At 35.9% G+C, this 14,545-nt stretch overlaps 1 protein-coding gene across 5 annotated transcripts in view; it reads right to left on the bottom strand.

Moving 5' to 3' along the window:
• The window catches only part of LOC145242523 (protocadherin beta-4-like), a 639,353-nt gene that overhangs the window by 383,905 nt on the left and 240,903 nt on the right, over positions 1-14,545 (bottom strand). For all 5 annotated transcript variants that reach the window (XM_080105592.1, XM_080105596.1, XM_080105594.1 and 2 more), the window contains exon 2: positions 1-782. This exon is cut by the window's left edge and continues 1,703 nt beyond it. In XM_080105592.1, coding sequence (XP_079961718.1) covers positions 1-715 — 715 coding nt within the window. In that variant the 5' untranslated portion in view covers positions 716-782. The remainder of the gene's footprint in view (positions 783-14,545) is intronic.

Here is a 14,545-nt window from a genome sequence, read left to right as displayed (position 1 = left end):
TATCGTTGACGTCAGTGACAGAAATGAGGACATCTAGAACACTTTGCTTTGGAGGAGTTCCCCGATCTTTTGCAATCACATGGATAACGTAACGATCCTTCTCTTCTCTGTCAAGATCTTTCTCCAACTGTATACCAAGCATTGAGGTTTCATCTATCCGTTTCGAGACGACCAGACTAAAGGGCTCATTTACTTTCTTCATCAGTTGATAGTCGATCTGAGAATTCAGCAGTCCAACATCTCTATCAATGGCGTTCGGAATAGATTTTATCATTCCTTTTCTGTCGCCATCTAGGAATGTTAGGTTGACTACTTTTTTTGGAAATTCTGGCTTGTGATCATTGACATCTTGGAGGACGACTTTGATTTCCAGAATCTTCATAAAAGACTCCGCTCTCTTCACAGCAATGTCCACGATTCTGTAACATTCTGCATTGTAAGTGCAAAGTTTCTCCGCGTCAAGCCGTGCGGTCGTGTAAAATTTCCCTGACTTTTTGGACACTTTGAACAACTTCAAGTTGCTGTCGTCTAAACCTTGTTGTAAGATGCTGAATGTTACCAGCTCTCGATCTTGCGGATGTACGGCGTCTAGTAAGTGAGAGTCTGATGCAATGTTTCCCAGGTAAGTTCCCGGGCTTAATCCTTCCTGCACGTAGTAGGTAAGGTCTATGCATATACATCTGTGTAAGACTGACAGTAGCACAAACACTAGCATGGCTGATACTAGGATCCAAAATAAAATTCCTCCGGCTCAAAGTCATCCAATGGAAGCATAATCATATCTGAAAGATAAAAAAGAAAACGTTATCATTTTTGTTATAATAATTTTATTAAAATCAATATTCTTATCAGAGTTGTAAAGTCAGAAAGTATAAAGATCGATATTGACTCCTAGAATTCCAAAAATACTATTAGAATTTCAAAATATTCGACTTTAGGATGACAAATATCGAAAGATTGGTTAAAAACATTAATTCCTTCACCCTTAATTTAAAAATATATGACTCGGACTCGTACGATTCCAAAAAAAAATCTGACCATTAAAATTTCAAAAATATCCGGCTTGGAGTCCTAGGATTCCAAAATGTCCGACTTCGACTCCTAGGATTCCAAATATGATTATTAGAATTTCAAAATATCCGACTTTGATTCCTAGGATTCCCAAAATTCTGACTATTTGAATTTCAAGATACATAACTCCAACTGTGACTCTTTAATTAAGTCTTCCTACATCAACAGACTGTTAATGTTTTAGAGATTAAAGCATCTACCTCCAATTCTTAGCATTATTATAAGTTTGACATTAACTCCTTCTAAAACCTTCAATCCTGCAATATTAGTTAACACAGAAATAAGATTATGCAATTTAAAATGTTTTTTAGAACTTAACATTTACATAAGTCTCGGTCTTTTCTATAAATATTATTATGATATGAGTCCTTCAGAACTTTATGATCTCTTTCTTGCTTCTTTCTTTCCAGCTCGTTTGATTCGTTGGTCTAGTGGTCCCCATTAATCCACTGTTATGATAACTCATTATAATACAGCTTCTTATTCCAGTAGCTTTTTTTTCAAGAACTGCAAGATGGTGGAACTCTTTTTCTGCTGATTGCTTTCCTCCTATGTATAACGTTTTTAAAACTAAGATCAGTAAGCATATTCTGCCTTTCCAATAATTAAGAAGCTTTACGTTTGTCATTAAAAAAAAATGTTGACATGATAGTAATGAAATAGTCTGTGCAGTTACTTTGAATATAAAAAATGGCTATTTTTTTTACGTATAAGCAATAGAATGCGTATCAATAAAATAGTTACAATGGAGTTAAATAATCAAGAGATATTGTGTTCTATTGAGGCAGTGTTGGCTTCGGTAGAGTTTGGGTCACAGACGAAAACAAGACGGGGAAATAAAAAGCAGGAAAGAAAGGAAAAACCTTAAAGAAATATCAGTCAATAGCGTTTTGTTACAATAAGTCTGAGAGAGAGAGAAAAAAAAAAGAATTTCCACCATGAAGAAAGGCAGTTGAACGGCATTTGATATATATAAGATTTTTCTCAAAAAAACAAAAAAACAAAAAAAGAAAAAAAAACTGTATAAAGAATCACCTATGCTACGCGCCTAAAGCCATAGACTCTTCACTTGTGATTCTCAATAGCACTAATTGTCGCCGCTTTTCCTTTAAAAGTAGCTTTCACGTGAGATAACGGTAGCAATTCTGAAGAGTATGCAGTTCGGCTTGTGGAAATGAGGGTGCGAATGACATTAGCAATTTTGGACCCTCAGAGAAGGCAGGGTTAATAATGAAATCGAAAGCAAATATGCATTATAAATGGATCTGTTAAATGTTAAATAATAAAGAGTTGTTTTTCATTTATATATATAAAAGCCAAAAATCTGTGTGTATGTGTGTGTGTGTTTGTATGTCACGCAAAAACTTTCGACACGGGCAACGGATTTTCACCACATACGTATCATTTTAAAGGTCCAACCTTCGTCCGACAGATATCGAAAAATTGGTCCAAAACATTAATTCCTTCACCCTAAAATCATCAGTTTTGTACAGGGAGGGTGTAGCAAAAAATCCTTCCCTCATTTTGCCTTTTCCACGACTACTGCGACCATGACGGCATGTTTGACCTAGAAAACGTTCATGTTAGTTTAACGTGATGGTTTTTTAAACGTTTCATTTTGTCACTACTTAGTTGTTTGTCTCTTTGGCGTACTCGTAATGCGTCCAGCTTTTTTCCGCCTTAGCCTCGAGGCTTCGGATTCAAGCCCACCTTCCGACCAAAACTTTTTTTTTCTTTCTTTCTTTTACACCTCTAAACACCGGGGCTTTTTCTTACCCTTCCTCTACACACACGTTTTTATCTTAAGATTGCATTTTTTTTCTGATTTTTTGTTTTGTTTTGGTTTTTCCTACATTTTTAACAGGGTTATTACTTACTCCCTCCCATACACACACCTACAAACACCCGGGCAATGCCGAGTACCCCCCGCTAGTCTATAATATAAATCTCGCCTGTATGTTTGTATATCTGCCTAAAAATTTCGACAGAGGCAACGGATTTTCACGAAATCGGTATAGTTTTGAAGCTCCACCTTTAGGACGACAAATATCGAAAGATTGGTAAAAAACATTAATTCCTTCATCCTTAACTGGACACTTTTCTATAAGGAGGGGCCGCTTTTCTGCCGATATTTTCGAAAGTCATCCCCTCTTTTCGATTGACTAGCCTTAACCTTCACCACTTCCAGTTTGGCGATGGACACAACAGCAAAGACGTCACTTTTTTTTATCATGTTCTTTTCCTCCTTCGCGGTACAGGTTCGAGTCTGCTTGCCTAATATCACTTTTTTTTCTTTACTCAACACACACCTCGAAACATTTGGGCAACGCCGGGCGCTTAGGCTGGTTAATTTATAAATGAGTCAACACTTATCAATGCTTAATCAGATTGTCAGGTGAATGATTATGAATAGGGCTACGACAACAACATATTCTTTTCATTGTTTTTACTCTTGAGTATATATCATACACAGACACAGTTAATCAACCGAGAACCACATAACTCTATATAAAAGCATATAAGATATCAACGGATGCACACTCGAATATCAAAACAATGAAAAGAATATGCTGTTGTTCATAGCCCTAGTCATGAATATCACAAAATGATTGAAAATAATGAAGGGAATGAATAAAAATTTAACGACTCATGAGATTTATGACATGTGTTTATTGACATCAAAGTTAGAGATGACCATATTGTATACCTCAGGAAATTCTTTTAATTTTCTGCTTTTTTACTCTTATACACTCCAAATGGCATATTGCAACTTGGACATAAGTGACTACTATTTGAAACCATTTCTACAGGGGCATTATGTAGAGAGTTGAGCAGTGAGATGTCTGTTCACATTACATTAAATTTCTGCATATAAATACAATTAGAGAAGTAAGAAACTGGGAGGGAATTCTGAAGTCTAGTAGTTCGAGGGAAGAATTAGAATAGAAGGCTTTTTAACATCTTGAGATCTCTAAAGTGAAGAGGTGGGATTCTGCTGCTTGTCAGTATTTATGTCGACTGGACACAAGTGCTATGAGTTCCCCAGAGCACATTTCATTAAAGTACTTGTAAAACAGGTAGGTTAGAGCTTGGTTGACATTGTGGGACCTATTAGATTTGGAGACATTTTTTGAAGTCTGTCTACGAGGGAGAAACTAGAGGTAGATGCACCAGCTAAGATGTGGCAACAATACTTTGTGCATCCGTGAAATCAATCTATTGGCAACGTGTTCCTTAAATGGGAATTTTTTGGAAAGAAACTCTGTTCTTGATAAATTAGGTACACGGAGGAAGAAAAAATAGTCTTTTGCAGTTATGATAGGACGATGAGTTCTTGCTCTTTTAAAGGAGGAATTAGAGAGAGAGAGAGAGAGAGAGAGAGAGAGAGAGAGAGAGAGAGAGAGAGAGAGAGAGAGAGAGAAAGCGTGTGTGTGAAGCTCAATCGGCCACCTTCCATAGAAATGCTGACATCTAATCCAAAGTAACATTTAACCTTCAAACTCAGATTCTTGACAAGATCCGATCTTGCAAGTTTACTAGAATTAAGCTCTTTACTGACTAGTTAAATTTTAATTTGATAGCCAATTGTATAATAATGTAAACTAGCAAAACCCGTGTAAATTCCACGGTAGTTGAAAATTCTTAAAACACATTATAAATAAAATGAATAAAAAATACAATAAAACAAATAACCACGAATTTTAAACAATTTTTTTAGCAATTATTTTAGAAACTTTTTAATGTTAAAAAAGAATTGGTTTAAAAAATTCAGATTTTTTTTTCAATTAAAATTCAACACGCAACACTTTGTTTTGTTTTGTTTTTTTCTGAATAATTTTTTATATAAATTATAAAAGAACAGATGTTGATTCGCTTTGTCACATTTTGATTTAAAGATATTAATCTCCTCTCAACATTATTTCTTTTTAAATCACAAAATAAAATAACCAATTTGAAACCGTAAACAGACAGCCATATTTTTTCTTTTTCAAAATTTTTGGAGAGGGAATGGTTTTAATGATTTTAACTGATAAAGAGCGATTATAAAGAGAGCGAATTCGTTTCTCATTAATTAATGTTTGCAATGATGATGTGTTTCTTTGTGACACTCGACGTACGGATAAGTAAATTAATATTTAGATTATTCCTTAATGATAGGTTCGGATTATCCACCAAAAATAGAATCTATAGTTTCTGCTTATGCAATACTTTTCATATACGAGGGGCGTGCAATAAGTAATGCCCCTGACACACTTCCAGTTGTCTGATCTAGCTGAAATTTTGCATGTGCAATAATTTATATCTCTACGGGTTATGGGACAAATAACAGCTCTGAACTAATTTTGGTTTCTGTTTTACAGGTGTTTGAACTGATTCAGGTATGAAATGGAGCCCTTTGAATGTCGAGCAGTGATCCGGTTTTTGTATTTGAAAGGACGTACATCACAGGAAACTTTTGATGAAATGAAAGAAACTTATGGTGATAATGCCCCATCATATGACCTTGTAAAACGCTGGCATCATGAATTCAAACATGGCGGGAAGTCTGTGGAAACAGCTCTCAGACCTGGTCTCACCCCTTCTGCCATTGATGAGGCATCTGTCCGTCAAGTTGAGGCTACCATTTTGGAAGATTGGCGCATTACTATTCGCCAAATAGCCCAAGATGTCAAGATTTGTATAGGGTTTGTGGAAATTATCATTCATGACCATTTGCATATGCATAAGGTGTCTGCCAGATGGATTCCCAGGTTGCTCACACCATTCCAGAAGCAAGAATGCATCGAATGCTCGAGGATCAATTTGGAGATGTGCCAAGAAGATGAGTCAAAGTTTTTCAAAAGACTGATTACACAGGATGAAACCTGGGTCCATTACTATGATCCAGAGACCAAAGCCCAGTCAATGCAGTGGAAGCACTTGAACTCACCACCTCCAAAGAAAGCAAGGATGCAGCCCTCCGCTGACAAGATCATGCTCACAGTCTTCTGAGACCAAGACGGAGTAATGATGACAGATTTCCTGGCAAAGGGTACCACAATTACAGGAGCCTATTATGCTTCACTTTTGAGGAAATTAAGGGAAGCTATCAAAATCAAGAGGCGGGGCAAGATCAGCAAAGGTACCCTCCTCCTGCAGGACAACGCTCCGGTCCACAACTCGCATGTCACCAGATCAGAAGCACGGGCGTGTGGTTATGAAATTTTCCCCCATCTACTCTCCTGACCTTGCACCCTCTGACTTTCACCTCTTCCCAGGCATGAAGTTGTTTTTGAAAGGAAAGCGTTTCCCAGATGATGCAGCCTTGATTTCTGAAGTCACGTCGTGGTTGGAGGACCAACCTGGGGTGTTCTACAAAAATGGTCTCCAGAGCTGCATCTAACGATGAGAGAAATGCATAAGTCTGGGTGGTTCCTATGTAGAGAAAGACTAATAACTGTGCCAAGTTTCGTTGCTCTACTGCTATGGGAAGTGAGTCAAGAGCATTACTTATTGCACACCCCTCGTATATGACTAAAATCGTTTGATCCTTGCTTCATAAATAGTTATGTTATGGAATATGTGTGTTGTCTGATGAACCATGTAAGTTACTCATAGGTGTATTCTAGGCACAGCACGAAATGTCTGATTTCCTATAGAGGTCACTCAAAGTATTATCCTGGGTCCCGCCGCACCAAATGTGGTCCAATGCATACTGGTTACTCTGTTAATTTTCATACATCTACATAATGTTTAAAAGATGTGTAAAACTTTGGGTGTTGATCCAACTTATTCGGAAACTCGGGATAGTGATTGGTTCTGTCAACAACACAAAAACATCAAGAAATACTTACCATGGAAAAAAATTATTGTAAAAATAAAAAAAATAAAAGTAATGTTATGCTTCTCCATCGGAAAAGACAACTTGAAAAATTTGATTGATGCTAAATTTAGAGAAGGTTGATATTTGGAAATAATTCTTATCCATCTTTTTAATTTTGTTTTTGACAAGTTGCTGAATTTTGTCCCACTCTCATTCCGTCTGTCTTTTGAACTGGTCGACTATTTTTTTTTTTTTTGAACTTTCCAAATGTCAGTCCTTTTATCGAGAACTTTTAATTGAGTATGAGTAACTATCCAATCACAAATTGTATCGCATTTTCTTAATTAAAATTAACGAGGCAATAAGCCTTTATTTCACTAAATCTAAGCCACTAGGTTGAGTCTTATTCCAAGTGTCTATTCTTTTATTGGGAAATTTTACTTGAGGCGAGCAGTATGATTAACTAACTAGTCACTAACCGAATCCACTGTTGATTTCATATTCCAGGCGTTTTTGCTTGTGGTGTATATGCAGGCCTTTTTGCTTGTGTGGCAATAAACTTCTCAAATGCACTTATGATGTTAGACTGTATAAGGTGTTAACTTTGGTCAAAATCGCCTGTTCTTTCGTCTGGCAGACTTTTTTGATTATCGATACTTATCAAAGACATTCTGATAAAAAATCAATCTTAGAATACTGGCAGACATATAAAGTAAATTTTTGTGAAATCTCATAAAAATCGTCCATGCCGTTTTGGAGTCCATAAGGAACACACACACACACACACACACACACTCACACACACACACACAGAGTTCCTTTTATATAATAGTAGATAGATAGAGGTTTAATGATTCTCATATTGTATGAAATTTTATGTTTGTTTAGTAAGTTATTATTGCCCAACAAATGCACGACTTTTCTGTTTTGTGCTTTTTAATGATTAGTAATGTTATGTGATCGCCGGGCAACACCGGTCAGAAAATAATTATTCAGACTCTGCTTATCTATCTATCTGTTTAATATCTATCTTTCGCTAGCTGACAGAATGACAAAATTGAATCATGGGAAATGATAGTTCAGCGAGCACTGCAGGTGCAGAAGGGTTAAAAGGTCAATGTTGTGACATATGTTAAACTGAATGACTGGTCGACTGCACCGAAGCTAAGTAGATGGGGGACCGGATCTGACGTATCAGGGGTTCGGGATTTGAGAAATTTAGTTAATTTTAGTTGGGTTGAATGCTAGACACGAAAGAGACAAAATGCAAGAATCAAGTTCTTCTCAAAAAGGAGGCGACCGTTTGTCCGCATGCCAAGATCACAGGTCTAAGATAATACCTGTGGAGTGGAATAAAAAATATATAAAACAAGAATCATCGTCTTGTGTTCGTTTAGCATGCGTTTGTCTTTGGTTGGCAGAATCAAATCCCAAGATGATCGATGAAGAGTCCTCCACAGCTAAGCAGAGCCAGCTATGTCTTTGCGTCATGTATTGTTGTATGTATTCGTGTTATATGTAATTCACACTTCCACACGCTAAGAGACATTAAAGACACTCACACACACTCTTATATAAGAACTCTCCTGATAAGGCATAACCTCCTAATAAAGACAAGACAAAAATCCATTACAATATTCTTGCAAAGCTGTTCAATTGTTGTTTAAAGGAGAAACGATTCCTATCATCTTAGAAAACTTTGTCAGGCTGACCAGTATTTGAAAATGCCGGAAATCGATCTTCTGCATCTCAGTACAAACAAACCAGTCTCCTGTGTATCATGAGTAAGTTGTTTGACTCTTAGATAAATCTGTAACAGAGCGCATATGCTAGCTATACGCAAATACCGACCCGCGTGTGAAATGACGTCATATTAAGGAAAAATTCACACATCCACACACTAAGAGACATCGGAATTGTCTTCCGTTTTCCTGCTTTCCAGCTGACTAAAATATGGTTGTCTTCAAGTCCAACGTAAACAAGTTCTTGATGAATCGTTCCACTTAAGTTAACAAATTTACAGAATTTCCATTTCTAACGATTGACCAATTGACTACTGTACACTCTTAACCCTTATCCTCGAATGGTCTCTGGGCTTTTATAAGTGGTTATGCCTATGTAAAAAAAAAATTTAATTAGATGGTCACAACCCTGATAAATATGGCTTAAATACGGGTAAATAGGGGATAAGTTGATAGAAGAAATACAGATATTTCTCTCAAAGATAAGAGATTATATACGAACGGTAAAAGACCCCACCACCTCCTCTTAAGACACAACACAAATTTTATTAAAGTAAGACAATGAGAGACTCTAAAAAAAAAAAGACCTTAAATTAAGTCACAGTATATAGGCTGGGTTGTATTTCCAGAATAGCACTCATTACTATTTGTTGACAATTAAGTATACTCATAAATGTACAGTAGACATACCTTCCTGACTTTTCAAATCATAAGCGCAATTTGTTTTTCTTACTTTTCAATTTATGATTGAAATGTATCGTTATATTATCGCTAATTTATAACAGCTTTCAAACTGATACTCTTATGACCTTTTTAATTTGCCAAAGTCTTAAACAAAATTGTCTAATAATTCGGTTGAGTCAGAGCAATTAATTTTCTTCAGTTGTCAAATTCAATCTTTCAGTATGCTTGGGTAGCTTGTTTTTTATACAGTTTGTAAATTACTATTTGAAAATTACTATTTGAAAATTACTATTTGAAAATTACTATTTGTAAATTACTATTTGAAAATTACTATTTGAAAATTACTATTTGTAAATTACTATTTGAAAATTACTATTTGAAAATTACTATTTGTAAATTACTATTTGAAAATTACTATTTGAAAATTACTATTTGAAAATTACTATTTGAAAATTACTATTTGAAAATTACCTTTTTCATCTTCACATTCCAATCTAAAATTGATGTTCCTGATTGTCACTCAAATAAAACCAATATAACCTATTGAATTAACCGCTCATAAAAATAAAAATTTATGCTCTCAGCACCACCAAAGGTGCATGGACCTTGAATTTCTGTTAATTAATTATTCCATGATTAATCTAACTCAATCTATTAATATTGCGCCAGCATGCTCCTCACAGTGTCACATGTAGGAAAAATTAGAGGTAGAGAGAAAGCAAATAACAAGTTCAACAACTTCCTTCCTCTTGCTATATAAAACTGAATTTACAAAGAAATACTTAGTTCTATTTTTAGCATGAGACCTTTTCTTTTTTTTTCCATTTTCTCTTTCGATACCAATTGATACGTGTTTTCTTTTTTTTTTTAACTTACCAGTTGAGACGTTTTTTAAATTTTCTCTTTTAGCTTCACTGTTATCTTATATGAATATGACTATTAGTGCTTACATTTGCAAAGCATAATTTCTCCTGTCAATTTTATGATGGACGAACACTTGTATAACAGAAGATAGATATGATACGTAGCTTGAGCATTACTTATAATTTGCTAAATAATTACGTATGCGAGGACAAATTTTCATCTGAACAAAATTCTTTATTAAAAGAATGTTCAATTATCACCAGAACGTTAGTGCATGAACTTGCATTTCTTTGATGACAACCAATCAAAGTAAATTCATATCGACCAGTATGATACAACTTTTTCCCAACTTGATTCTCTTGTTGATATTGCTTTCCATTCTTTCTAGACTAAAGAGAAGTGGAAAAATAAAACAAAACATAACACAAGAAAAACACTGATCCTTTGCATATATGTCGATTGGACTCTGAGGGTGTGTTTCTACATGCTAAGGTTCATATCTACATCCTGTCGAGGCTGGGTTCTCTTGTTGACATTAGTTTCCTCGATTCTTTCTAGATTATAGACGAGACCACATGAGGGTTGCAAACATATGACCCCATGTGCTACCCTTCTTGACAACCCGACGACCCCAAATGTTGTGTGCCGTGACTTTGTTCTCCATCTTTCATCGTTCTCCTTCTGGCCATGTCATCATCGTCTTTTTCACACTGGCGACCGTCGATGGGGACATACGGATCCACATGTGGAAAAATAAAACAAAACTTAACAAGAAAAACTGATCCTTTGCATATATGTCGATTGGACTCCGAAGGTGTGTTTCTACATGCTAAGGTTCACATCTGCATCCTGTCAAGGCTGTGTTCGTTTGTTCCACTCAGTTCATCTGGATCTGCTAAAGCTTTTCGGACCTGGCCCAAGCCACGATCTGTTTCCAATGGTAGTCAAAGTCCAACTGAACTCTCGGCTCTGACAGTCTGACTCACACTGTTGTCGGTCGATCGTAAGCTGACCTTTTTCATCCGTAAATCGTTTCTATTGTTGTTAAAAACTCATAAGCTGTCGCACCCCATGATACTCCCTAGCATCATAAAACTAAATACATCTCTATCTATTGTTCAGTCCTTTTGCTATCGTCATTCGTCACACCCGAATTTAAGTCTACCCTTACCTCTCTTTCTATCCATTGTTTATTGATAAATCTATTTCCTACTTTATTTGTTCTCTTACTTCATTCTTTGACGGTCGCAGATCGACCATGATATCACAAACATCCATAAATGAAAGTGGAGCTATGGAACAGACTGGGTTCGAACTTAGCACACCCAGGTCGTCAGTCCACATGATCACCCACTTCTCCATGGCTGCCTATTCAAAATACTTAGTTTCACTTTAACAGGACTTAAACCTGCAATCATCGGATTAGGAGGTCAGTGGTTTATTTATTGTGCTTTGCCTACTGCACAGTATATTAAAAGATTTTTAAGGAGAAAATTTTCCTGTAGTCAACCACCTCTTATCAGTTATATTTTAGGACAATAATTAAAACTAGCTGGACCTGTGGAAATTCCATGGAATGAGAAATATATTTAGTCAACAAATATGTTTCGATAAAGCTGATATTTTTTCTGAACAAGAAAACAATAACACACAGCAAATATGAATTTGTTATATTTTTTATGAAAATAGCGCTCATTATATTTTAAATATAGAACTAAAACAAATGAGATAAATTAATAAATACTAATAAATACTCAGAAAGTAACATTGTGCTACATAGTTCAATACAAATAATAAAATCACATTGTAAGAGATAATCTTAGAACTGCATGCCTGTGGAACTCTGTTCCATCTGCCTGCTTCCCACCTGACTACAACCTGGATGTCTTCAAGTCCAATGTAAACAAATTCCTAATGAACTGCCACCTCAAGTAAACACTTCAATAAATGTCCACACTAACGTACTGTACTTGCAATAACCCTTATCCCTGAGTGGCTTCCGGGCCTTGATAAGTGGTGACTGCCTTGCTTCTTTAGAATGTCTCCTGTTTTAATACAATATTCTACTGACTTTTTTCTTTGAAGAACCACTGCATGTCGAAATAGCTATGAGTTCCTTTATCACACCACTACAGCACTGATAACATATTATAATGATATTCGAAAATAAGGCTACATGAAAGGGACGTTATTCTCATATTCTTTTCCAGGATTGCCAGACTGGCCATTTTAAAGCCAAATTTCGTGAATTTGGCCCTTTATGAAGCAGCTAGGCCTTTAAGAGTGATATTTGGCCTTTCGCCATGTGTAATGTGCCGACTAACACAAGGTAACAACAAGTATAATATTATATAGATATAATGTTGGATTCTGTCTATTAAGCATAAAATGTATAAACCGCAAGATATACGAAAATAAATTGATAGGTTTGAATTGTGTTCTAAATCTTTGCTTATTTGTGGGTTTCCCATGGCGTGTAGAGGTCTGGTGGTGCTCAGACTTCTTGATTGTATTCCTCAAATAACAGTTCTAATACTGCAAAACATTGTGAGATATAAGGAGATAGGTCGAATATGATCGGATATCCCCCTCTCATTTTGGATGCCCGAATCGACACCTTGTTCCACACACCTCTACACGCCCCTGTCTGTATTCTCCTAAGGTTGTTCTAGCAGAATGGGGATTTAAATTTTTTTTCTACGCATATATACTGACTGTTATCATTTGACTTTTAAATTCATTTTTTATTTTCTTTGTGTGTAGTAGTCGATACTTACACATCGATGTACAAAATCAAAATGCGTAAACACACTTGTGCACATGTCGCCCGCGCATACACTATCTTGAATAAAAACAAATAATTATATTTTGGACTAATCAAAAAACTTTATGAATTTATTTAAAGTGGTCTTTCAGGGAGCCACTTAAATATTTTAAAAAGGCAAAATTTTCTTCAATTAACCAGTGGAACCCAGTTGACCCGAGTCTATGGATTGGTGTCACTGGTTGCCCCACTGTGAGCACTTCCCTCTGCAACATCTCTCTCCAAACACACACACACACACACACACACACACACACACACACACACACACACACACACACACACACACACACACACACACACACACACACACACTAACGTACATGCAGGCACACACACTCATGGTTCGCAAATCTGTATAAACCTTATTCATTGAGATATTTCCAATCTTTATCACTGAACTATCTTACTAACATAAAAACAAATGAACATTGACTCTTATAAACAACTTTCAATTAAATACAATTTATTTAATTGAGATGAGCATTTTTGGTTACGATTTTTCCTGACCCCTGAAACTCACGGCTCTTAATTAATCAATTCATACTCCTTCAATGTCTCAGCTAATGAATTCCCCCTTGGTTTTACAAGAACTCTAAAAATATTCACAAACATTCTATGTTCTCCTATTGCTGTAAACTTCCATTTTAAACACATATAAAATATCTCTTTTGTGATTATATGCCTTCTAAACTCATTATTTTGTTTTGTTCACCGTATGACAATGTCTCTCGTTTTCCAACGTTTAATGATAAACCTAAAAAACCTTTCTCATTGAAAATATTTCTATGATTGCGGTTCATCGTAAAGATACTTCTCCCATTATAAAAATACCCTAAAGTGAAACTCGAAAACTAGCATGAGCACATCACTAAAAACTAGTGATTAACAATACCAAATGTGTACTTTGGTTTTAATGTTCATATCCTATTATACAGGCCAATCTCATATTGTTTTGTTTTCCATTTATAGTCATCTATATATAGAAAGGCAAAAGTAGCGTGCGCGTTTTGTATGTCCACGAAAGGCTTTTTTCGGGGGGGGGGGCTCTCACCCACGTTAGTATTTTTTTAGAACTTTCCTTATACTTCCTAGATTATAATATCTACGATTTACAAAAGGGCGTTGTCTCTCATTTATTTTGATCGACTTTTATAAAATTACCTCTATCCCGTTCTTTTGCGTGTTTGTTCGTCTTTTTCATATAAAAGCGAAACTAATCGAGGCGATGTAGGCCACCTGGCTTTCCTATCAGGAACGTCTTGAAAGCAATTAGCTTTGATCAATGTGGGGAAAACCCTTCATATCAGACAATTGCTATTCATTTGAGAGTTCCCCCCTTTTTCGGGGAGCTTGGTTTCCCCAACATCGTGGAGAAACAAATAAATGAAACGGCAGAAAGCTGAAATGGCCTTCAGCCAACGTTCATTTCTGCGCATGCGTGAACTCATTCACTTAGCAAGTCAACTTTTTGATTAACATCGACAAATTTGAATGCTTTTTTCACTTCCTGTGGCGCCTTAGCATACCGGTAAGATCTTTCACTTTCTTTTCATC

The sequence above is a fragment of the Euprymna scolopes genome, chromosome 21, assembly GCF_053919585.1.
Source record: "Euprymna scolopes isolate OS-2025 chromosome 21, ASM5391958v1, whole genome shotgun sequence".
Classification (NCBI taxonomy): domain Eukaryota; kingdom Metazoa; phylum Mollusca; class Cephalopoda; order Sepiida; family Sepiolidae; genus Euprymna; species Euprymna scolopes.
This window is presented reverse-complemented; position numbering and strand designations above follow the sequence as displayed.